Raw genomic sequence first — 24,021 nt, 5'->3', positions numbered from 1 at the left:
CATCTGCTGGACGCTTGCCCCCAGTGTACCGAGGGGCTCTTCTCAATAGAACATAGTCAGATAGCAGTCACTCACTCAACAAAGTGCAGGCGCTGTCTTGATTGTTCCTTTGTACCCCGTTAGTCTGTGATAAGACTACTGAAATCCTTTTAACCACGTGTCCCAACCCCGATGCCAATGACTTGTTTTGGATTGATAGAGGTGTTACCAACAGTCTAACCACCTACATCGGTCGACCCCATGGGAGCCCTGAGGATCCAAGCTTGACATATCACCCACGTGTGTTTGGCCTGAAGCGAAACCTACGTCGGTGAGTTGGCCTTATAAAACTGTTCTTACTGCTACTCTTGACCTTTCCTGGCAATCTATCTGTTTGATTCTTAAACCTGGAACTGATACGTTTTTAAATTTAAATTTCCCAAAATGATACAACGATTTTGACAGTTTTGTTCATAAATATTTAAAAATTTATACAAAATACATGAACAGAAAAAACATGGTGTTATACATCATTTTGATCTGTAATGGACTGGAGAACCTTATTATGTAACAAAACAAGGTACTTATCTGTATCTTCTCCCAGAGAAAACAAAAAGTTCAATATTGAAGAAAATATTTTTCACATTTTTGCCATAGGAATTAGGATAAAATGTCAAACAAATAAAATGTTCACAATTGAATTAGGACAATATGTTTTAAAATACATACATAGGGTAAACTTAAGATAAAAAATTAGACACTAAACTAAAACTCTGCACCACCATTTTTCTGGAATGAGTTCCTAATCAGAGTCACTTTCTGAACTGAAATCTATTTATGGACATAGTACTTGAAAAGAAGGTCATAGCTCTATTTTTCTTCTTACTCCAATATTTTCATCCCTTTTCATTTCTTGATAGATAACTTCCTTCCATTGTCTTAGACTAGAAAATTGTTTCAATTCACCTCAGCTTCTTTTGTTTCCAATTTTGGTGTTAGCACATGCATTTGTTTCTATTGTCAGTAAGTCCCATACAAATAAGAAGTAAAAATAGTTTATAGACCTAAAATTCCTAGGAAGAGTTTTGCATGCCTACATTCCTAGCAGTAAACTAGTTCTCAATGTTTATTTCTGGCTCTGGTGGTAGGATATGAACACATTTGGGATGTGAAAATCCTATTCACAACAGGAATGCTACAATTAGATATGAATCACTATCACTTAACTCACCGAGACCAACAGGCAGTTCATGATCACTATCACTGCCTGAAAAGTCTAACAAACATCATCTGGTATTTCATCGCCTGGTAAATTACTATTGTCATTAGTACTACAATATTCCTTCTGTAAAATATCTCCGATATCACTCGAATGACACGGATAAGCCATATAGGTTAGAAGAACATAACCAAAACAAACAAACCACAGTAACGACAGAATTAGAAGCATGCTCAGATGTACAATCTAAGAAAAAATTCATAATAAATTGCACGTTTAATCCATGTAGTAGGGAAGTAAGAAATAACAAATTCTTACCAGAAACATTTTTATTAGTACCATTGGATGTAATAATTGTTATTCATTTTATTTACAAAACTGATGAGAAACTTTCTAATCCTATTCTTGGATTAAACAAATTGATGTAAATGTATATTACAATTAAATTGAAAAAATTATTACAAAAATAATTAACCAAACACTGTGTGAGAATGTTTATAACAATTCACAGTATGAAATAATCATGTCTAAGAAAGAACAGTTAACGCTAAAATTGAAATAACATTATCTACATACAGTCTTTCATTTCTTACTTAAAAACATATTTCATGTAGGTATATTATTTTTGTAATATGTTTTGAAAATATCCTTTCTAAATTTTAACAGTAGAATAAAGATCTGGAAAATTGTTCATAAACTGTCTAAAAATAAATACAAAACAAACTCATATTGAATAAAATATAGAATTACTTATTTGGCTATTATTTGTTTACATTAGTTGGATATGTAAAACAAACATTATGACATAAGTTTAAGTTTTGTGGAAACATGTCAGTCAATATAATACACATTTACATACCAAATACCACTTCCAGCAAGAAAAAAATAAATATTCACAAACTAAAATATAAAATTAAACGACAAACAAAAAGAAATCTAAATTAAACAGAAAATTTACATTTGAATTGAAAGAATATACGGTCTTTCAATGAAAAGAAACTAATATCAAATGACAACGTTATACCGTATACATATTTCTAGCTACAGAGCTAGATTTCTCCATGGTATCCTTGTGGACTTGGTAGCCAATTTGGACCTTAGGCCCTATCCTCAGCCGTTCTTTCAATTTTTTCCTGCAACATAAATAATTACTATGTCAATATAGATTTATATGTTAAAAATCATAAAATAAGAAAATCACTCTGCAAATTAAATATATTTCATAGAAATCTGCCAATTGCAATCACTCCAATGAAGGAAGTTTGGGGAGATATATGCAGTTTCTCCAATCATGGCCCCCAGAAGCTGAGATAAAGAGTGAGTTATGGGTGAATCTCACCAAATGTAGTAATTTAAGTCCTTGGCAATTTTTTCATAAATAAATATATTATTTTAGGTAAAAGTCTGTTATTTTATTTACCTAAACACCTTTCTTTAGCTCTTTAATAATTTAAAACAATAAACTCATATGATTTATTTAATTATGCCTTCTTATTGGAAGAAAAATACAAATCGGTAACTGTCTTTGGGCTAATCGTCTGCTAATTCACCTCAAAATATAAAGTCATAAAACGTACTTTTAAAATAAAAACTATTAGTCAACAATACAGCTAAAGACAGTGGCTCAGTGAAACCAAAGTCCTACAAAAGAAATTTAGTTCATTAATAATATCATTTGCCTTTGGTCCCTTGTCACCGTGGAAGTCTACGTCAACGACCTACTAGCTTACGATCCCGCAAAAAGTTTAGCAAGACTTGATTTGAGCGGTAAAAATTGCGTCTTTGTATGTGAGGCGAATATAATCGAGTTTACTTGCTGTTTTAGTGAAGATTGCATCGAATCCAGAAGCTTCAAACAATTAATATTCAGGTAAGAAACTATCAGTACCTTAATTCCTCAACAAGTCGGTAACGCTATTTTTTGTGTAAACTATACAGTTAAAACATTTCTGAAAAGCTTTCATATGCCGCCGTTATTAGTAACGAACATAACCTCAATCTCCTAACCTTTGTTCCTCAACATTAAACACGGCAGTACTAGGTTATATCTGAAATATTACAAATCGGTGACGCACAAATCGGTGACGTTAACGATGAGGTATAGCGTTATCGATTTGTTGGAAATACACTTCTAAACTGTGTGACTTGCAATAACTGTTGTTAAATAATTTTTATTTTATATAATGTTTTGAAAGTTATGATTAAAATTCATTTTAATGTTACTTTCCTTTTTCTAAATTAACGTGATTACTACGAATAGTATAAACAACCTTTAACAGTTTTCATATGCTCTGTAGCATGTTGATTTAGAACAAACAATTGGATTATAAATTAACAACAAATTTGTTAAATTACTATTTATTGGCATATTGTAATTATAAAAACTTTTGATTTTCCTCAAAAATCTTAAATTAACCAATCTCTAATACATTTATTTTTAATTTAAAAACATACGTTTTTAAAAACTTTGCAACACTTTTCTCTGCTTTTGATTCTAGGTCGTGAAGAACCATGGTACGTTCCTCAAAGCTATCAGCAAAGGAAAAGTATGAGAGACAGAAAGCATTGACAAAGGAACGTCAGCGCGAAGGTGTAGAGAAACGAATGAGTGAAGAAAAGAAAGAAGAAAAGAGGAAGTAATGACAGAGATCGTCTTGCTCGATTGAAAGCAGAAAATAAAATAAAGAAAATATCAGACATGACTCCTAGAGAACAAAGAAAAATGCGAAAGTATTGGAAAGAAAGAAATCTTGTTAGAAGCCTGAAAAATAAATCACTGAAAGAAGTTACAGATACTCCCCCAGCTTCTCCTTTACAGGACGTGAGAGAGGAATCTGAACAAAAAAGAAGAGGGCGCAAAAAAAAATCCGAAAAGACAAAGCAAAGGCCTATAGAGAACTATAGCCAAGCAACAAGAGAAGATTAAAGAATTAGAAAAAAAGTTAGGAAAGTATAAAAAAGCGGTTGCACAGAGAGAAAAAGAAACATTTAATTGACTCATCCCCATCTCCAAGAAAAGAAGTACGTAATATATTAAGAGGTGAAAAAGTCTCCCCGCGAGTGAGGAAACAATTGTTCTTGGGCTATGCCCCTGGAAAAACAGCTGAAGTCCCAAACAAAAGAAGTCGCACACACTCAAAAATAAAAAAAAATCAAATATTACACAAAGTGGTCGGTAACCAAATATTGAAAAAATACCGAGTACAAACACACTTCAGAGATCTAGTGCCTTATACTGCAAACAAAGTTTATCGAGAACAGCCCCAGTACCTCTTTTGAGTATACACGGCCAACTAAAACTTCCATCACTAAAGAATTGTCTGAAAAATTAATGAACTTTTTTGAAGACGACCGTGTGTGAGCAAATGTGCCCAGGGAAAAAGGAGTTTGTTAAAAAGGGTAGCATTAAAAAACAAAGAAGAATTCTATTGGACACTTTATCTAATCTTCACAAAAAATTTCAAAAGGAGACTCATGGAAATATTTCGAAGGCATCATTCTGTCGTTCCAGACCCTTTTGGGTTACATTTCCCAAAATGATTGACAGGGAAACATGTGCCTGCGTGAAACACGCAAATATGGATTTGCTAATAAAAGCATTAAAAGTAACTAATGTTATAGCGCAGCGGTCTCCTGCTGAAGTAGTGAAATTTGTTGTGTGTTCAACTGATAGCAAAAAATGCATGTTAAATATGTGTTCACAGTGCAAAAGTAATGAAGTCAAGTTCTGCTATGAAAAAGACTTTTTGGGTTAAATACCAGAAGTGGAAAATGGTAGAAGAGCAAAAAGTAATAAAAAATCAAAAGAAAATTGTTAAGAAAACTGTCAAGGTGAAAGAAGTAGCTAAAGTATCTGTCTTAAAAACGTATTTAAAAAACGAGTTAGCTATCTTTAAAAAACATGTTTTTTACGCAAAACACCAGGCAGGTGCTCTAAAAAACAAATTGAAAATCTTTCAGAAGGAGAGCTTCTCTTCAGATTAGATTTTTCTGAAAATTATGTAGCCAAGTACGAAAAGGAAGTACAATCGGTTTCACTTTGGTGCTAGTAAAAGGCAGCTATCCTTAAATACTGGTGTGTGGTATGCTAAAGTAGGTGACACCACAAAGACAACATGTTTTGCCTCTGCCTCCGATAACTTGGACCACCAAGCCCACGCCGTTTGGGGTCACATGAAACCTGTTTTTTTTAAACGCATCCCAACAGTTCCCTGCAACTACCGCTGTTCATATATTTACTGACAGTCCATCTAGTCAGTATAGAAACAGGATAAACCTTTTTATTTACTGAAGACTCTTCTGCCAAAATACTTTACCCAAATGGAATCGTTCACCTGGAAACTTCACTGAGGCCGGTCATGGTAAGGGGCCAATGGACGGGGTGTGGCGGTACTCTTAAAAGGGAAGCTGATAAAAAGGTGTTACGTGGATCTGACCATAACTTGTGCCAAAGATTTGTGGATGCTCTTAGTAGTTTTAACATTGATTTGTATGAGATCCCATCAGCAGTTATAGAAGACTTAAAGTTGGAAGTGAATAACCTCAGCATAACCCCTTATAAAGGGGATTATGCAGGTTCATCAGGTAACTTGTGGACTTTGTACTGGCATTATGTATTGTCGTACACTTTCTTGTTTTGAATGTTCAGCAGAAAACATCCTGTAGACACTACAAACTCTCTGAAGTCTTTGCCAACTGATGATCAATTATTAATTACTCAAAATAAGATCGATTCAAAACAAAAAAACCCCTCAAACATATTGTCAGTTGATGACGTATTTAACATCTTCAGAAGACGAAGAGTATATCAACCACTATGACCAACCTGAATTAAAGGAACAAAAGGATTTGACCCAAATGTATAAATGTAACACAAACAAGGAAGATTTTGCAAAGAAAGTTACTTCTGGAGTTCATGTTTTGGTTGAATACAAAATTGACAAAGGAAAGAAATCGAAGATTGAACAATTTATTGGTGTATGTCAGAACGACCTCTCTCAAGAAGATGTCACCGTGATGTTTTTTAAAATTTTGCAACAACAAAGATAACCAATTAATATTTTGCTAATGAAAAAGATGTTTTGTTTTCGGTTCATGTGATCAAATTAAGGCCATATTACCAACCCAACTGTAGTAATGAAAGGGAATCGGGTTTTTTTTACAAATTTAAAAAAAGCAAATGTGGACTAACTAATTAAATATTACTATTAAGTTTTTAAGTGTTTGTTTTCAATGAAGGATTTTAATATCACACAGGTTAATAGTAAACACACTTTATTGTATGAGTTGTAACAAAATATCCTTCTAATTTTTTTTATTATACTACCCTAAATTTAAAAAGAAACTTTTCTCAAGCAAAATTTGTCAAGATGTAAACAGCATTGGAATATTTTTTATTATTTTCTGTAATACTAACTATGCAACATAGTTTTCTAAGATAATTGTGTTAGTTACTAAGATATAATTATTGCATTACTTTTTTGTATCGAGTGCTTTGAATTTATAATATTCTGTTACCCAGTTTTTTCTCAAACTATGATATTAAATATTACTCTAAGTAAGACGTTTTTTCAAACAATTTATGTCCAGATATTGTTAACAGCATAGGACATTTTATTATTTGCTATAGTACTAACTATGTAACATATTCTTTTAAGATAATCATATTAGTTATTAGTTTATAATTATTTCAAATGGGGTTTTGTATAGAGTGTTTTGAATTTATAACACTTTGTCATCTAGTTTTCATCAGAATATTCTTAAAAAACATCATCTTGACTATTGTCATTTGAGAGTATATGTTATAGATTATAAACATATAAAACTCACTGCGTGCTTTTTCTTACTCCTTATCATTAGAATTCTTTCTGTCACTTTGATCTTACAAATCGGTAACCTCGCGACAACTCGGTAACGGCTGCTACAAATCGGTGACGGCTGCTACAAGTCGGTGACGCTCGTGAAATCGGCAATATTGAGGTGTTATTTTTTATCTCTTAATTTTTTTATCCTATAAATTGTTTAGTGTTAAGAACTTATCCTTTTCACATATAACAAGCTAGTTAAAGTACTTAAAGAATTTCGGGTTTTATTTGCAAAGTTTGCAATGTAAATGACTAGATAGCTTACAATTTCCACTTAAAAGGCATTAAAAATGGTAAAAATTATTACAAACTTTGTGACAGTGACTGTTTTCATAGTTTTTAGGACTTCAAATCTTAAAACAATGATTAATTTATTGGTAATAATTAATATTAATACAATTTTATCGTGGATTTTTAAACGTTACCGATTTGTAAAAATATGGTGTCTTGAAACTTTGTAAAAATTGAAAAAAAAAATAGAAATGATTCAAATTTAGCTCTGCTACTCACAAATAACTATTCCTTACAATAATACGTACTAACAGTTACACCAATAATAACAAACTTCTGATTTAAATTGTTTTTATTTCTTTTACATAATCATTTTCTCCTATTTTGTGAGATTCACCCTTATACCTGATTCTATGTAATCCTGACCTGGACTTTATAGAGGACAATGATGTGTCCAAGACTGAGGATTCTGACTAAGCTCACATTCAGCATTGACAGAAAGTGAGATACCTGATTTTCAGTAACCCTGACCTGACTTCATAGAGGACACAGACTGATGACTCTAACTAAGAGGTTAATACTTCCATTCACCCCTCCAAGTGGAGGTCACAAGTGATTTATCTAAGGGACAGGAGAGCTGTTGTGGTAGAGCCTATCCCCTTAAAGTAATGCCTAACAGCAATTTCCACAGGGAATTAGAGACTGAAGAAAGAGGAACACGGTTTTAGTTGGTAACAATCTTGTTATGAACTATAATAATAGCAATAAGAATTCCGAGCCCTCACATATCCAGGCCCAAACAACTAGCCTGTTGAAGACAAAATTTTCTTTCCTTACCTCTAAAAAAACATGCTATTAGCAAAATTTAGTACTTTGGGTTTTGTAACCATGTGGTAAAATAAATATGAGATACTTTTGGATACATTTGCACGGAATATCGGTGACAGGAGCCAGGTTCATTGAACAACTACACACTTTCAAGATGATGGCAATCAGCTATTTCTCTGTTATGGGCGTGTTTTCAACAAATTTTGACATTTAACAGTTAATGTATATACAATTTTACAAACATCTTAGTAATGTAAAATACATGATTTTCTACAGGTAATTTGTAAGTAAGTATAATTTGTTTACCATTAACATTAAATATTAGAATAAGAATAAATTTTTATTGCCAAATTACAGTTCATACAAATAAAAATAACAAATGCAACATCACAGCCTAACTTATTTAAATATGTAGCCTAAGTATTAGCAATACTGTGACTTACAATCAACAAATGTCATAAACTGAACCAAAAAGCCTTGAGTGAAAGATTTAAAACTAAACATTAAAAACACATAATTACAAAACAAGCCATTAAATAACTAAAAACTCGAGTGCAGGTAAAGAAATCTCATCTAAATATCACAGTTTGACATATTAATATGTTTATTAGTATACGTAAACACTAAACAGTAACAGCAGATTAGAAACACAGTTTAATATTGATCCCTTGCAATCCTGTTAGGTGTAAACATCCATCTCTATGTGCACTACTCTGTCAGATGTTAACAACTATGGAACAACATCCAACAATATTTAAATTATAATACTCAAGCTTATTAACTCCTGGTATAATTGATTTTAAACTTGACCTACAATGGATAGTATAAAACTTTTAACAATAATTTAAAATTAATACTCAAACAAAATGAAAACTTAACTCAGAATATATCAAACTGTGAACCAAGTTTTTGACATAAAAAATTGATTTTTATTTGTTTAAAAATAACCAATGTGGGTTCTTGCCACCGACACCCTAGTTCTTAGTAATGTGAAATGAAGGCAAAGGTAAGAGTAACTGTATAGCTTTTTGATCAATCTATGGTTCAAGGAAAGTAATAATAATTTTACCCGATAGCAATCACTCCATCGCAATTGGATCTCGAGGCATCTGAAGTCCAAACAGCGATCTTGTCTCCCTTATTTCTTACGTTAACCACAGCTCCGCACACTTCATCTCCATGGTCATCAAAAGCTTCTCCGATCATACATAGCAGCTGAAATAAAAATTTTACTATGATGGCGTAAACTATATAAAATACATACAGTGAAATTTGTCATATGTGACGATTGGGGAGACCAGATATTGTTAAAGCCGGATATAGAACTGTAATAATAAGAACCTAAAAGTTATTTATAGCAAATGCACTTCCATGTTGTGGTTTGTTTTTGAAGGCACAACTATTATAAAATGTTGAATACTGCCCTGCAACTATTTTCTGCGAAATTTTATAAATCTATATATGATGTAAAGAATAAGTTTGTTCTAATTAAAGCTTTAAAACTAAACTAATACATTAAATACTTTTATTATTTGTGTTTGCTACAAAAAATAAAGTTAACTTTTTTTAAAGTGAAACATTCATTAACACAATGACTGCAGTGGACGCTCCTCTCAACTAATCCAGCTATCCTAAAGTCTGTACATGATTATGTTGCAGAGAAGGTGTTTATGTACATTACTTATAACGCAGATCTTAACGTATTGATAAAGAAAGAGAAAAACCATTCCACCACTACAACACAAAAGTTGACACAACAGCAATGAAATAATAGTTTTGCCAAGGTAATTGTATTTAAAAATAATGTGAGCGAGATTGTTGTAAAGGGAACAAAATCTTCTTCCCTTTCTCACCCCACTCATTATTCTGGCAACAAAATTGTAACTTAAATCTTAGTTTATTGGTCTTCGTTATGAATACTTACAATCTCAAGCCAGAAGCTGTCCAGCTCGTGCTCTCGTTGTTTCTTATCAAGACTTATCAACCACCTTCCACCCTTGACGTTACTCGAATCCTCCCACATAGGACGAATTCCCTTCTTGAATAGTGAATAGTCACACCCATGCCTCAGTTCACTGGCGAGTTTGATATGATTATAAAGGCTACAACACAGTACAAAACATTTACTAAATCGTCTCAAGTGTGCCCCAAAAATTAACGTTTCACTAACAGACAATTCGCTCACAGCCTGTTCTAACACTGAAGATTAACATACAAAAATCAAATTTCACAAATTAATTGTCATTTAGATGTATTACTGGCCAAGGCACCATACACTGTTGCCACATTGAGATATTTTGCTATGACATACCAATTATATTGAAAATAGACTTGTGGAATAAACAATATTTTGAAATTTAAGTTTTAAATCCCTTCATCACAGTAATAACTTTTGACCGTAAATATTGCTTTATAAAAATACAAGCTAATAAAAGACAAACATGCATTGTCTTTTGAGATCTGATCGCCATATATAAGACTGAAGATTGTTTATCTAGCACACAACGTTTTTCTTTACAAATAAAATATCTGCAGTGCTGAAAAATAATTTATCTTTTTACAACACTATAAGAGTTGCTCCAATGCTATAAGAGTTGGTAACACATGGAAAATATTATGAAATGTTCACGATTTTATAAAATGCACATATTAAGTTTAGGTTTAAAATGAAAAATTATACACAAACAACAAAAACTGTGTACAACATGGGAACCTTGCCAGGTTTGTTGAAAAACATTTTAAATTGTATAAAAAAATATGTTAACCCATTGCGGATCACTGACGAGCTGGGCTCATCACGCAGCGGCCGGGCCTAACCGCACGGTGACGAGCTGAGGTCGCAAAAGCGGTCTGCTTTTAAATTTCCCTCCAAACAGTTCTGTTAATGTCTGATAGATCAGGCGATCGTCTTCACTTGTCTACTAAGAGTGTTTAACAACGGTCTACGTTTAGAATTTTCAAAAGTTTTATAAATATCCTAAAGATCGCAGTTATATGTCGAAGTTGAAAAATCATTCATATGAGTTTACTCTCTGCTTTTTAGCGCTTCGGATTGGGTGTTTTCCTCAGTTGTTATTATAATACTTTTGAGGTTAGTAACACAACTAAACGACGCAGACGTACATGTTGGTGGGTTTAGTCTAGACAATGGCCCGGATGTTGCAATCGATTCGCCCGATCTGCTTTATTTAGAGTATGATTCAGACATCATCCCTGCCACGCCGTAACCTTGCTCGCGTGTTATCGTTCCTACATCACGGAAACCCCAGCAGGTCCATGTTCCATCTGAACGAATACCTTCGCAGCTGAATTTTCTAGTATACAATAGCGAGCGATACGATGTGTCGCACCATTGCTGTTCGTGCGGCTGCTGACCGTGAATTAATTCGCGCCCGCTGGTGCCCGCGCGCCAAAACAATACGATCCGCAATGGGTTAAACAAAATTGTATTACTTTAATTAAAGAAGATATTAATATTTATTGTGACAAGGCATTGTAATATATTATCATATATACAACATTTTCCTCAGAAAATAAAACTATTATAATATAATAATGAGACTCCAATAGTACACGAGCTTAAACAATTATTATCAAGCTTATTAAATGTGTACCATTTTAATGGGATAAAAATGTTTACAAAGAGAACATGTTGTATAAAAAACCTTATTAGAACAACCCGCACCAAAATAGTCCTGGTGGCTGTTGTGTAATAATCCCCACTCTACACACTGTGTCTAACACTGTTACCAGCTCACCAGCCTCAAATGTCATCAGACTATTTTGAAACAGGCTGCTCTAGGCTAGTATTGTGGCCCTTCAAACTTTTTCTAAAAACTCTAGGTCTAACTATTTCAATATGTATAGATTACCTCCAAAAATCTTCCACTGTTTCAAAGCTTATTATTTCTCTTAGATTTTCTTCCCAGGATCTCTTTCTGTCATTTTCATAATACCAAAGGGTCCAAGTACTATTTAAGGGATGTTTATACATAAGCTCTGGTTGAATCTCTTCAGCCACAACGGCTTTTTCCACTACTTGCTGCAATCAAAAATACAACATTTATAACTCATATCTCGTAACTTACAATCAAGCAAAAAAAGATCAAAAATTCCATTAACACAACTTTTTTATTGGGTCTATTTGTTTCTCAGATATAAAACTTATCCTACTGTAAATTTTAAAATGTGCTTGATATGATTCTATTTGATTCTAGTTTGCTATAACCCAAAATTGCATGAGATTTGTCAGAAAAGTATCCTTCGCAAGCCAGGATGAGGACCAAGAGGGAACCATCCAAAAACATTGCCAGGACTTCACTGTGCTCTATCCAGTCAGTGAGTCACAAATCCGTTCATATGTTAATACAGTACGCATGCTTTAGATTGCATTTTACAATGATTAAAAGTCAAGAGCAACGAGTTGACATGAACTTTTGCCAGAAATGTGGTCATTCTGCTTATAATAATTTTAATATTCTATTATAAAAAAAAGCTTTGGTGATCCAGTTTATGGGCGATATTCAGATAAAATAGTAGTTTAGACAGTTCAAAGATCACATATCTCATGTCATGTGGTAGTTTAGACATTTGAGTAGAAAGGAGTCTGTCAGTCCTAACAGGCATAAATCATACAAATAGTGAATGTGTGTGTGTGAGGTAATCAACAAAAACTATAAATGTACTGTATAGAATTTGAGAGATATTGGCATCTCAAAATCTGCAATTTGTAAAATTTTAAATGAAGATTTGAAAGTGAATTGTGTTTTCTATATTTCTGGCTGTTGCAGACCTGTCAGATTGCGACCAATGATTTCTCAGGTGGTAACCTCAATAGGGAGTCCAGAACATTCAGCGGCACTTGTGATTAAGTTCAGAAAATTTAGAAACCACTTGAAAACTGTTTTTATTGTAATAGCAGGTTTACCATGTAAATTTCCTTTTCAAGTTTCTCACTAGTTACCAGAAACAATTTCACTTAAAAAAAATAATGGTTTATCAACATTCTAGTTCATTTATAACACAAAAATCACTAAAACATATAATTCATCATATCAACAAAATTTGTGTGGATATAGACATCTGATAACTGTTGTGTACTCATTCACTGTTGTCAACAAGATTTGTGTTGAAATACATGTTTCTTGGTTACATACTATACAACGTCAGGGTGACTGCTCAAAACCTCTTTTCAAATTCCCAGTTTTTTCCCGGTTTTCCAGGTTGATAATTTAATACTGTATTTAACCCTTACGCAGAGTTCAACGGTGACGGATTATCCTCACCAGTTGTATTTGCAAGAAATGCCACAAAACTGTGGTGCTCTAGCAATTTGTCGCTAACGATATGCGAAAGATTTGCTGACGATTTATCGCTATCACTTAATTCAAGCTGCTTAGTTCCAGGAGATACATTGACAAATATAGACATAGAAATACGAACATCAATTTAAATATTATTGATAAATCCCAATATTTTGTTACTATATGTTTCTAAATAGTTTTTACACAGAACAACAAAAACCTGTTTCACCAATCGGTAATTTGCATACTGCCGATCGTTTTTGTCCAAGGATAAATGGAATTATGGTTAAATATTATTTGTTAAACTACAATAGTTTGTTTACTTTGGTTATCTATCTATATTTTTTCATCCCGAAAGTACAAAAATGTTTTAGCAATCAGTAATTTGAGTACTGCCGATCAGTAATCATCCTGGAATAGATTTTTTTTGGATTCGAGAGGCATCTTCCACACATGTGATCTAAAGTATCGTGACTCTAAATATATATCCCACTGACGGCCAATACATGAAGAATGCATCAGAAAGTTATCTGCTACGGAAGTTGCTGAAGTACGGTTAGTTCACGATCTGTAGAATAAGCATATATACACAAGTACAGAACAGTACCTTATGTTATCAATTACTGGCTCCTAAATATTTTGTTTCAGTCTTTATTATAATGAAGAATAGAATTATGTTCAACACTAAAGTACGAAATATATTTAAAATAAAAATTAGCAATTGCCAGTTTTCTGCTGAGCAGCTAATGTCAGCGCATAGAACCAAGAGACACAATGGTGTTGACAAATATAGACATAGAAATAAGAACATCAATTTAAATATTATTAACAAATCCCGGTACATTACAGTACCTTCTACAGTTGCACCCAAAATACAAGCACAGTAAGTACATGTTATCAATTACTGGCTCCTAAATATTTTGTGTCAGCCCTTAATATAATGCTGAAATAGAATATAATCACCCCATCAAAACAAAACACAACTACAAAGTAAATAAATGCATGAAAGGCTGTGGTTCGTCACAACGTGTTCATTAGATTATAGTCATGGACTACAAAACAACATGACATGTTTTAGGTTCCTTGCACATGTTGGACTATTTGGTTTGAACAGTTCAAATCGTCCTACTGATTTTCACGTGTGCGGGGAAGTCGTTCACATAAAGAGTTGATCAGAGAACTGACGGGATTTCCAGCCGTCGCCCAACCAATCCCGCTCTGACGACGAAAGTGTTGTACATGGGCAATTCGGTCAGCTGGCTGTCGTCTGTAGACTGATGACAATATTAAGCTGAATTAGACTGGCAAGTAAAGTTACAAGAGAGTTTGCACTACTGTCGCATAATATGAACAAGATAAATAATATTACTCAAGAGAACTTTCGCCAGACATGCTACAGTTGTATTCCGGTAGTCAATACCAAGTCTGTTCGCACACGGCTGTATAATTCAGTCGAGGTTTGTATTAGATCGTGATCATAACATAACACCACTTTCTTTGTTTTAACCTATGTAATCTGAAGACCAATCAGAACGTGTGAAGTGCAATCCATTCATAGACCAACCGAGGCGTCAGCCACGATATGAGCCATAAGCGTTGGGCGGTCAGCACTGGATCGAGCTGTGACTTAACCCCTTAACCGCCACATAAAAATACAGGATTTTGTTGTGTTTTGCTGATTTTTTTTGTTGCTGAAACTCGTTTAGAATTAGTTTTTAAATAGAATTATATTAGTTTAAAGAAACAATTGTAAAAAAAAGCAACAAATTTAACTTAAAGAAAATTATTTTTTGTAAAGCGTGTTAAATACATTTATTATTTTTATTTAAAAAACTTTTTGGGTATGAAATCCCTACTATAGTAAAGAAGAAGCACATTTTACTTTAGAATTATTTATTTTTGCTAAAAATGTAGATTACAAGGATTGTAAATATGGACATTTTACTATTTTTGAAACAAGGCGCTGCACAAAGGCCAACGTCACAACTTCCTCACTGATACCGTGTCTCCTGTCTTATTTTCTTACTGGAACAGGCTGCACATCTCCTTGTTGCATTTTCTTTCTTCTCTGTTCCTGGTACATATTCAGGAAAATGTCTTTCCTTGAGACGTAAGGGATCATCTTCCAGTGATGGACGACCGCTCTTAAGAGCGACGTTCTCACCCTCCCGTAGATGGTTTCGGACAAGGGACTCTATAAGCTTTTTTCTGAATTCATAGGAAGTCAGTTTTCCTTGACGTGTGCAGTACATGAGCATTGAAAACACACATGTTTATCAAGTGCCTAAACTCCTTCTTATACCACCTTTTCTGGCGTTTTCGTTCTGTAGGGTAGGCCGACAGCATTTGGTCAACTCTGTCGACACCACCCATACAACGGTTGTAGTCGTAAATTAGATTTGGAACGAGAGCTGGTTTCCCTTTTCTAACTACTTCCGTTACCCCAAGTTCGTGAGTAGTGCTTAGACAAAGGACAGGTCGCTTATTTCATCACCATCATTGTCCCAGTGCTGTCATACATCGCGGTCATTTCCCCTTTTTTGAGAGGTTTTGAAACAAGTTCTTTTGGGACATTTTTACGGTTTTTCCTAACCGTCCCGACAACATCTGTAAATATTTTCTTGGACTCAATAGCGAGTTCTGGGCTGCAATAAAAGTTATCTACATAAATGCAGTAACCTTTGTTCTCAAGGCCATTCACCAGAGTGAGAACTACATTGATAGCGTGGCCAAGGCTGTTGTTATTTTGAATGTCAGTCCCTGAACCACAGTAAACTTTCAATTTCCAAACGACTCTGACAGCACGTATGATATGATGCCAAACCGTGCCCGTTTTATGGGGATGTACTGCCGAAAGCCTAAGTGACCTTTCCACAACAAAAGGCTTTCATCAATGGCTAGGTTTTTTTTCTGGTGTGTAAACTTCTTCAAATCTGGTACACAAATAGCCCAAAACAGGCTTTATTTTTTGTAGCTTTTGGCTACCTGGTTCCAACTGGCACCTCATTGTCTGAAAAATGTAGAAAACGAGAAAGGAGTGACAGCCTATTCCGGCTTATCAAACTACCAAAACCTGGAGTTGAGAACAAAGATTTTTCAGTGAAGTAAAAATCGACTTCTGGCTTCCATATTATTCCCATGAAGAATGTAGATAGCCAATAAAAGATGTGCATCTCGTCCCTAGTAGTAGACCTCCAGGCGTGAAATCTCGAAAACTGTAGTAACGGTTTATTGGCCAGAAACTGATTAAGCATATTTATTCGTTTCAAGAACAATCAACTCTACCAACTCATCTGTAAAGTAGATTTTGAACAATTCATAAGGATCGTTATTGTCCTGAACATCCGACTTTTATCCCTGGAGTACCAGTAAACGCGGTAGGCCTAGGCCTACAATCAGGCGAAGTGTCGGCATGCTCACTCCAAGTAATTTGTAAAGGTCTTACCCTTATTCCAACAGTTTGCACTCCATCTGTAGGTAGTAGAGGCTGGTCTTCTTCATCAGAAGATAGGCCTACATGCAGTTCATCGCCAAGAAGGTCATCTTCACTCTCAGAGTCAGAGTCTAGTAACCAATTGTCAATTTGCGCTTGAAAAGCAGCCATATTTCGATCAAGACATCACTGAACAATAATTCACTGAGTACTATAACTGCTAACAATCATAAACTAGGCTAATTGAAAACAATAAAAAAACTATTGAAAATGAAAAAAACTATTATAACTAAAACTTATGTAGGCCTGTCCAAACACAGTGAGGCTAGCAAACGTAATGGCAAATACACCACAAAATGGCGGATAGGACAGCCAGACCACACCCACAAAGGCGGTGCCTAAGCGGCAAAAATCATCCTCTTAGTTGGTGCTGCTACCTTGCAGAAGTAACGGAAACTACTTGGAAACTGATCTATGCAGAGAAAGATATATACTGACGCATTAATACGTCAAGAAATAAAATAAAACGGGACAAACGCACTAAACATAATATTACGTCAGCGGCACTTTAATGCTCACAGGCCACTGACGTAGTATTACGACGGTGGCGGGCAAGGGGTTAAAAATGTAATGTTTGTGTTGTAAATATGGGGAAAACTTTACACTAGCCATGACAGACGTGAGTGGCAGGACGGAACCACACGATGCCACTTATCTGCCACCAATTCTAGAAAATTAAAGTTTCTCCTGCTGCTCAGGCCCCCTCAGCTCATTCTGTCATTGCTGTGCAACATGTCAGATGCAAACACACCCTTCATGGCATTACTTGTTGTAGCTTACCCAATATTTTTTTTCTCCAAAAGGTATCTTTATCAGGCGTGGTAAAAATCTAACTGAAATTCTGGTGTACTAAAAAACCAGGTTACGACTCTTATCAAAACAGTAAACATTTATATTATTTAATAAAGCAAACTACTAACCCTGTTTATAGGATGAATGTTGTACATTTTAGGCCTGTGCTATGTATCTAATACAAGTCACATCAAAATACTTTTTTCACTAAAGATTAAGAGTTAGAGAACATCATCCAGAGACCCCACCTTCAATGACTGAATGATATAAAAATACAAAAAAACCCATTTGTCACTATCACCTATTTTAACCCTAGAACTGGCAGTCATTTCATCCTGTAGTGTCGGGCTGTTTTGGAGCTTCGCGCAAGGTTTTTTTAAAAAAATTATTAAAAATATAAAATAAAAGCAATATAAATAAGAGTATATATTTTTGTGTTCAGAATTAAACGTAGAATTGCACTATATTGTAAAATTAACAATAAAAATTTTTCTAATAAACACTTTTTTTAATCAAATATAAAATTTACGAAAAATATTTCTTAAATTTGGGGGGGACCATACCTAGCAAATGAAGTTATAGTGAGAAATATTTATAAGTGAGATAGCCATTCTGTGTAAAATTTTATCTAGTTTCAGAAAAACATAAACATTATACACATTTATGAAAGCATCATAAAGCTATAGAACAAAAATCAGTGATGCGTATAAATTCTGAAAATCGGGTGTACACGTAAGACTTTGGTAAAACAAGTTTTGCTAATACATTTATCTATGAATACATGTTATATTGCATATTTTATTACTTAGAATAAAATAGAATATACAGTACTAATGAAATAATTACCATAAATTATTTTTTGAAAAGTAAAAAAAGTTAAATTTTGCCATTATTCAAAAATTTTGTGAAAAATTTTCATTCAGCAAAATATAAAATCGTTTCTAAAGCATGTACTATATCAAAATTTATAAACTTATGGTTTATAAGTAATAGGAAATATTATGTAGTTAGAAAACTATAAATATAACTAAATATATTTAAAAAATATAGAATAACCCAAACAGTTATTATATATAACCAAAGAAATTACAGGAAATATATATTTTATTGTGAAAACTATCTATTTACCAAAACAAAATAGTTACTTCAGAGCTAAAAGAGTGCTATAAATAACGTTTAGTAAGTGAAAACAATAACAAACTATGGGAAATGAATTTTAGCCAAGTCATTTTGCCATAGCCTACACAAAGCCGGTAATTTCTCAAACATATTTCAGTAAATAGAAATTGATTTATTCTAAAATATATATGTTTACACTACAACGACATCAAACAACACACTACACATTAAATACGACACTAAAACATGCGTAAAACTATTAAAACTTACAAATATCCACAGCTCGGCACGAAAGTAATACAGAACGGCAGCGGCAATATGGCGGTCACAACAAACGGCGCTGCGTTTTCTTTTACGTTCAAAATAACAAGCTTGCTACGTCATAACCATAATACAAAGAGGAATAAAAGTCATCTGTTCCTTAGCATTATTCTTCCCGAATCCAATGGTGCATGAATTATATTGATACGTTACCGGAGTATATTGTAAAAAGTAATTATACGAGGGAATGTTTGACCGACAAAATTTTGACGGTTAACACTACAGAAGCGGCATTGACCGACAAAATTATGTCGATTAACAGTTCTAGGGTTAAGCTCCTTCGTTTTAACTTAAGGCGCTATTATTGTGTGAGTTATGTCTGGGCGACATAGGCCACTTTACCGCTCTTTCAGTCGAAATTCGGAACGTTCGGTGGGCCGATTTTAAATTGTCCAATGTATTTTTACATCTTTTTTAGGAAGAGGGTGGCTTACCACAGCACAGGAGTAGAATTAACCAAAATATACTCCACTACACTAGTGGAATGCAACCCTCAGATGAAGCTCGCAAACATATGTTGATCTTCATTTACAATTTAACGATCCACATCGTATAAAATACAATGTATCGAGATTAATCAGTTCTTAATTCTAGGAGCTGTCAAATTATGTCTTGGTTTTATGAGTTCTTGGAGACAGAAAAACTGTTTTTGAAATTTTCCTGGTTCTGAGGAAGATTCCCGGTTTTTTTTCCTCGGTCCGTTTAATTCCAGCTGGATTGCCACCATGATTGTTATCAATGAGGCAGTGAAGGCTACTGCATTGTAAAGTTGTTGGTTCTATGCTAAGCACAGAACACTCAGATAAGCTACTGGACGCAGATAACGCTGAATATCATAAATATCAAGCACAGTAGGTCTACACAAGTATAACCACAAAATGTAATTTCCATTTCAATTATTAAAAACCACAGTTATTTATGATTTACACTGTCTAAAACAATACATAGTTTTGTTCAGGACGACAAGCAGAATTGTTAATAACGTTCAAATTTTGATTGGCACTCCTGCTTTTACATTACTGTTACCCTTAATACGTATTTTGTTTACAGCTATGGGGTAGGGTACGATAAGCGGACCCGGTTTTTTACATTGAAATTGGCAAACAATATTACTTAATCATAACCATCTATATAATCAATCGATACTGATTAATTATTTTGAATTATATCATTAATAATCTATAACAACAACTGTAAACACTCTAAAATAATACACATAGGATAATATTTCAATTTTACATAAGTAATTCTGATTATTAAAAATAAGTCAATTTTAGAAAACTACACAACGTTGCTTTTTCGTGGCTTCAACATGTTAGACCTGTACCGAAAAACCCATTATGGAAATTTGTGGGAAAGAAGCAACTGTAACTGCGAGACGAGTAAATATGGTCATATTCAGTTTTCCTAATTTTGGTTATAATAATTTATTTGATCACTGTAAGTTAAATATTAAATTCATATTTTAATTTAAAACATATTATTGTTATTAACCCTTTGCGTGCCACGGCGACGATACATCGTCGCCAAAAACCCTTGCGAAAAGTGCAAGGCGACGATCCGTCGTCGCCGTCTGTTATCGTAATTTTTAACGCTTTATTTTTCATGAATTCTTTTCACGACCGATATTGTTTTATTTGTTAACTATCCTGCAATAGATAAATAATAGTTCACATAATACTTTATATTAGTGAAGATAAAAAAACACAGAATAATAGAAGTAACAACAGCTGGCGGTGATCAACCGGGCGCGTAACATCGTTGGCGCGTAAACAACTCGCTACGTATAGTATGCGTAATATCTAAAATAATACGTTCGGTCACATGGTTGTGTATACATCGTTTTGAGGTTAGGATCTCTAAAATGATTTTGTTAAATTGATATCTCCCGTGCGTGCGCGTGCGCGCGCGTGTGTGTGTGTGTGTACATATTTTTTGGGAAAATATGAAGACCATAGCCTATATTAGATATACTTTAGAACCAAAGGATAAATGTAAGTAATGCATTAATTATTTTTGTTTTAGTGTTGTGTTACCAGTACTGAAAAATGATTTTTTCATTATGTACATAATTTCAAGCATTGTTATGTAACTATAGTAATTATATAAAAAAGTCAACCATTATTTTTTTTTTCACATTAACAATGTTATAAAGAATATTTAAAAAATTCTTCCCATAGTAAAATTGTTTCTTATTAATTTGTCAAAAAAAATAAAAACTAAAAAATCAAAATTGCTTTATACATTTTTTGGTTTTGACATGCCAAAACTAATATTATTTTATGTTGTTTCATTTGTTTTGTAACATTTTATTGTAATACAATTTTTTACAAACATTTTGATACCTCTTTCATAAAAATAGTATGAAAAATAAAAAAAATATATTCTTTTTCCGGAAGCCCGGTAATACTTCTTATTATTCCCTGGCATTTTTCGCATATGACTTGCAATATAGTTGCTAGTGCATTTCTTTTGTACTAAATTTTTTGCCTTGTGGCATTCAAAGGGTTAAGGACTATAGGCACTTTTATATCGATTGATAGTCTAATAGGATTTGAGATGCGAATATTAGGTATCGATGAGTATATTCTTCGATATAAAAACCCGGGTCCACTTATCGTACCCTACCCACAGCTATGATGAAAATAATTTTATTATTACCTAATTGTATTTATATTTATTTCATATTTATTTAATATATTATTATTATATTTGTGTTTACTTGCACATTATCAATAACATTTAAAATTTATATTCGTAATCAATTGTTTTGCCAGCTTCTTATGGAAATCCAACCCTCAGAACAATTTTTAAAGAGAAGACAGCACTATAGACTCCTAAAATATTTATAATTTCAACTATTTAGTTGAAATTATAAATTAAATCAATAAATTAATAGACTATATACGCCAATGTAACTGAGAACTAGAAATACACATCCTGTGATTACATGAAATTTTCTTACACAGGTGAAATCTTGAAATAGGCCACTTAAAACAAAATTGATGGGATTTACTCAAATCATATGATGAATGTTACTGGGTAATTGTACAATTTGTAAACATTGAAATTGAAAATTAACTATTTATTTAGCCTTGGTTGTTTGGGGTTTAACTAAATTAAAAACTGTGTCAAAAATAAACTATTTCAGCCACTCAATCATTGTAAATAAACTAGTCTTTCAAAAATAAATAGGGACGTTATAATTACTAATCTATCAGTAACAAATGCCTTAGTAATAATGGACTAAAAATGAATATAAATAACAAATGACAACATAGACCTAGGCTATGGCTATCTGATTTAAAGAAAACAATATAATCCTAGGCTTAGAATATATGGGCATGCAATTTGCTAGGCCTAGTTACATTAAACTAATAACAACTTGAAGTTTACAGTAAAGAGAAACACTATGATATACAGCAACCTCAATTTTTAATATAAATAGAAATATGGTAGATAAGTTATTGTGTTTAAGTAGAGCATTTGGAATAGATTGCTTTCTAAAACACTAAAACTAATAAGCATTATAGAAACTAATGTAATTTAGATAGAGTGCAATAATATAGTAGATCATAGCATTAAAATTATACTTTGTGTAAATTTAAGTTACCTCAACTTCTTCAGATTTAGCAACAGCCATGATGAAAATATAAATGTGAAATTGAACCGCAACTCACGTTGCAGATGCTGTGCTGGAAAGGAAATGATCTGATGCCTGCCTGCCTGCCTGTCTAATGGCTGGTAGTAGTCAAAGTAAAAAATTGACAACTGCATAGAGACTAGAGAATTGTATTTGAAACACGAGACAATTAAGCCCAAAGGCAACTAAAATAAATTATTGTACAATGATATCCAATGTAGTACCATGTAGCCCTTTCATGTCCAGAGTATTTGTTGTATTAGAACTCCTAGAATCCTGAGAATACTTACCATAACAAGACAATATATTAAAAACAAGTAGCTATACAAGTACTAAATGAATTATTCATTGTACAAAACAGTTTTATCCTCCAAGAAATATATCTCGATTGTAAGGGTTAGGCTAGTTCTGTAGTTACTAGAAATATGGTTAAAAGCAACTATTAGTCTATCCTTCAAATATCACAAAAATAACTGCATCATAGTTTAAAGGATTCTTACAACAAGTATTATAAAAAATGTAGATTTTTGAAGAAATAAAAATAAAATAACAGAAAGCAGGAGTCAATCACGCTATATTTGTAAAATAAAAAACCTCGCATGATTATTAAATACTATCAATTACATACGACTTCTCAGGCAAGTTCAAAGACTTTGCACGTGTATAAGTACATCTGCTTCGAGTGAGTTTTGTTTCCGATGGCAATGTTGAGTTTACCTTGTTGCCATAATACTAAAGTAAGTATTGATGTTTATGCATTATATAATTTACTACGGTCTTAATCATATTTGTTCTTTAGTTTATTTTACCTTGTTTTCCTATCAAAATGTTTTATATATATATATATATATATATATATATATATACATAGGGTGCCCCATAGAAGAACTTTGTCTTTGTTATATGCGTTACAGTACTCTCAATTGACAAGCACCGCATACCTAATATTTGCTCAAATGTACATTGAAAAGTATATTTTTACTAAAACTTTTAATTATCTTATCTCGCAGAAAAGGTTCAATAAAAAGTGTTATTACTATTAAGTTATACTCTATTCTTTCTTACTATAAGTGTAAACAAGTTGAAAATAGTCGTTACATTAATTAAACATATGTTTGTGATAAAACAGGAGGATATTGACCATCCAGCTCTTTGTCTTTCTGTTAACATGCCAACAATGATTCCGCAATATTCAGAAGTTATATTGCGACCTTTCTTCTATAGATATT

At 33.1% G+C, this 24,021-nt stretch overlaps 1 protein-coding gene across 1 annotated transcript; it reads right to left on the bottom strand.

The window, feature by feature from the left end:
- Nucleotides 1–1,512: 1,512 nt before the first annotated feature.
- LOC124357147 (eukaryotic translation initiation factor 4E-1A-like) lies at nucleotides 1,513–22,914 on the bottom strand. Its single transcript, XM_046808646.1, has 5 exons — nucleotides 22,763–22,914; nucleotides 11,994–12,163; nucleotides 10,046–10,223; nucleotides 9,191–9,336; nucleotides 1,513–2,331 (listed from the first exon to the last, which is right to left on the bottom strand). The coding sequence occupies exons 1-5, from the start codon at nucleotides 22,790–22,792 to the stop codon at nucleotides 2,217–2,219; spliced, it is 639 nt and encodes a 212-aa protein (XP_046664602.1). The 5' UTR covers nucleotides 22,793–22,914; the 3' UTR covers nucleotides 1,513–2,216.
- Nucleotides 22,915–24,021: the final 1,107 nt, after the last annotated feature.

This window comes from Homalodisca vitripennis, chromosome 3 (genome assembly GCF_021130785.1).
Source record: "Homalodisca vitripennis isolate AUS2020 chromosome 3, UT_GWSS_2.1, whole genome shotgun sequence".
Classification (NCBI taxonomy): Eukaryota; Metazoa; Arthropoda; class Insecta; order Hemiptera; family Cicadellidae; genus Homalodisca; species Homalodisca vitripennis.
Note: the sequence above shows the minus strand (reverse complement) of the source record. Positions and strands in the feature narration are given on the sequence as shown.

What these genes read in the sequence shown, in the direction of transcription:
- LOC124357147 (XM_046808646.1), bottom strand. Translation starts at nt 22,792, where the DNA reads ATGGCTGTTGCTAAATCTGAAGAAGTTGAG. An exon ending in ACAGCTTCTGGCTTGAGATT is followed by an intron (nt 9,337 to 10,045) that starts GTAAGTATTCAT and finishes TTTTTATTTCAG; the next exon opens with CTGCTATGTATGATCGGAGA. An exon ending in GATGGAGTGATTGCTATCGG is followed by an intron (nt 2,332 to 9,190) that starts GTAAAATTATTA and finishes TTTATGTTGCAG; the next exon opens with GAAAAAATTGAAAGAACGGC.